We start from the raw sequence: 1380 nt of genomic DNA, 5'->3' as shown, positions 1-1380 counted from the left end.
GAGGGCCACCGTGTACCAGGGGGGGGGGGGGGGGGGGGGGGGGGGTTTATGGGATTGTTCCTGTTACATGCAGAAGAGAACTAGGAACTCTCACAAAGCAATACTCCAGCAAAAGTATGTTATCCCCACGGGAAGGGTTTGTACATTCACAAAAATAGGAGTCAACGTACATGCAGATTTGCTACACTGAACCACCTGTGTGATTAGGCTTTGATGGGAGCTGCCATATCATTACTATGCAAATAGGCTTACCCTGACGGCCTCAGAACTAGCATGGGCCTTCTCTAATGGCTGCTTCCAGCAGAGCTGGATCACACAGGTGTGTTTGTTTTGTGAGGGTCTCATGCAACCACAGCATTTCACCTACCTGCTTTCAAAAGCTTCCCTTCCTCTTTGCTCTTGGGCGGTCGGAGGCATGCGGGGGTCAGAACCTTCGGCCATTTCTTCTTTTTGTGTATGTTTTTTTCTTTTATGGGCTCCCCATTGCCTTTTTCCTCCTTTCCGTTACTGGCGGTTGTGTAGCCCCCCTGGGAGGGCATCGCCCGCTGCAGGGCCAAGTATTTGCTTGCAGAAAGTGAGCGCTGGGCATAGCCCATAAACAGCCGGTACTCCATGCCGCACTCCTCCTCCTCCTGGAGGGGAATCTCATCCATCGTGTGCTCCGGAACAGATACCATTCTGCCAAGACACAAAGAGAGTTTTCATGATGAACCCAGTCACCAAAATTTAACGACGCTCACTGAACGTACGTGTTCTCTAAGCGGATATAAACGTCACACATAATTGCTTCTCTGTATTCATTAAAACATCAATAAATGTCATTTTTTAAATGCAAGTCATGCAAGTACCTCAGTTTGACCTGGTATTAGCCTCTTGCAATCCCAGAGCTCAGAGTGGGTACAGTGCCAATGTTCTCACAGAAGAACATGTTGATGGAGGCGAGATCACAGTGACAGATAGATGAGCTCATCAGTCTGCTGCTTCTCCTCTCACCGTTAAATCACAGGATGCGGGAGAGATAAGACCTGCAAGTTTCACTTGCCGGGGGCCCATTTATATGTATTTAGAAGTTTGCTTGGACTTCTGCTTTAAACGACCTATGGCCGCATAGTAATGATCCTCTTTGTATACATGTATATTTAAAAAGGTATAACTGAAGCCGAAAGTAAGGGAAGGTTATACATTTTTTTTTCTTTTTTTGCCAGATGTCTCCGATTGGGGAGATTTACCTTCACTTCTTGTCTGATAGCCAGAACAGGAAGTGAGAGGACATTTGTCCAAAGACAAATCCCCGGTGGTCAGCAAGTTCATCAGAACAAGTATTCACTTCTCATCTATTCCTGTTATGGAGACAACACACACTTTTGGGATTCAGTGAAG

General features: G+C 46.7%; 1 protein-coding gene across 1 annotated transcript in view; it reads right to left on the bottom strand.

Annotated features, from left to right (window-relative positions):
- The window catches only part of BCL2L14 (BCL2 like 14), a 5318-nt gene extending 4641 nt beyond the window's left edge, over positions 1 to 677 (bottom strand). The window contains exon 1 of the mRNA XM_018568910.1: positions 368 to 677. Coding sequence (XP_018424412.1) covers positions 368 to 677 — 310 coding nt within the window. The remainder of the gene's footprint in view (positions 1 to 367) is intronic.
- Positions 678 to 1380: the final 703 nt, after the last annotated feature.

Source organism: Nanorana parkeri, unplaced genomic scaffold, assembly GCF_000935625.1.
Source record: "Nanorana parkeri isolate BGI_ZX_2015 unplaced genomic scaffold, ASM93562v1 scaffold1261, whole genome shotgun sequence".
NCBI lineage: Eukaryota > Metazoa > Chordata > Amphibia > Anura > Dicroglossidae > Nanorana > Nanorana parkeri.
This window is presented reverse-complemented; position numbering and strand designations above follow the sequence as displayed.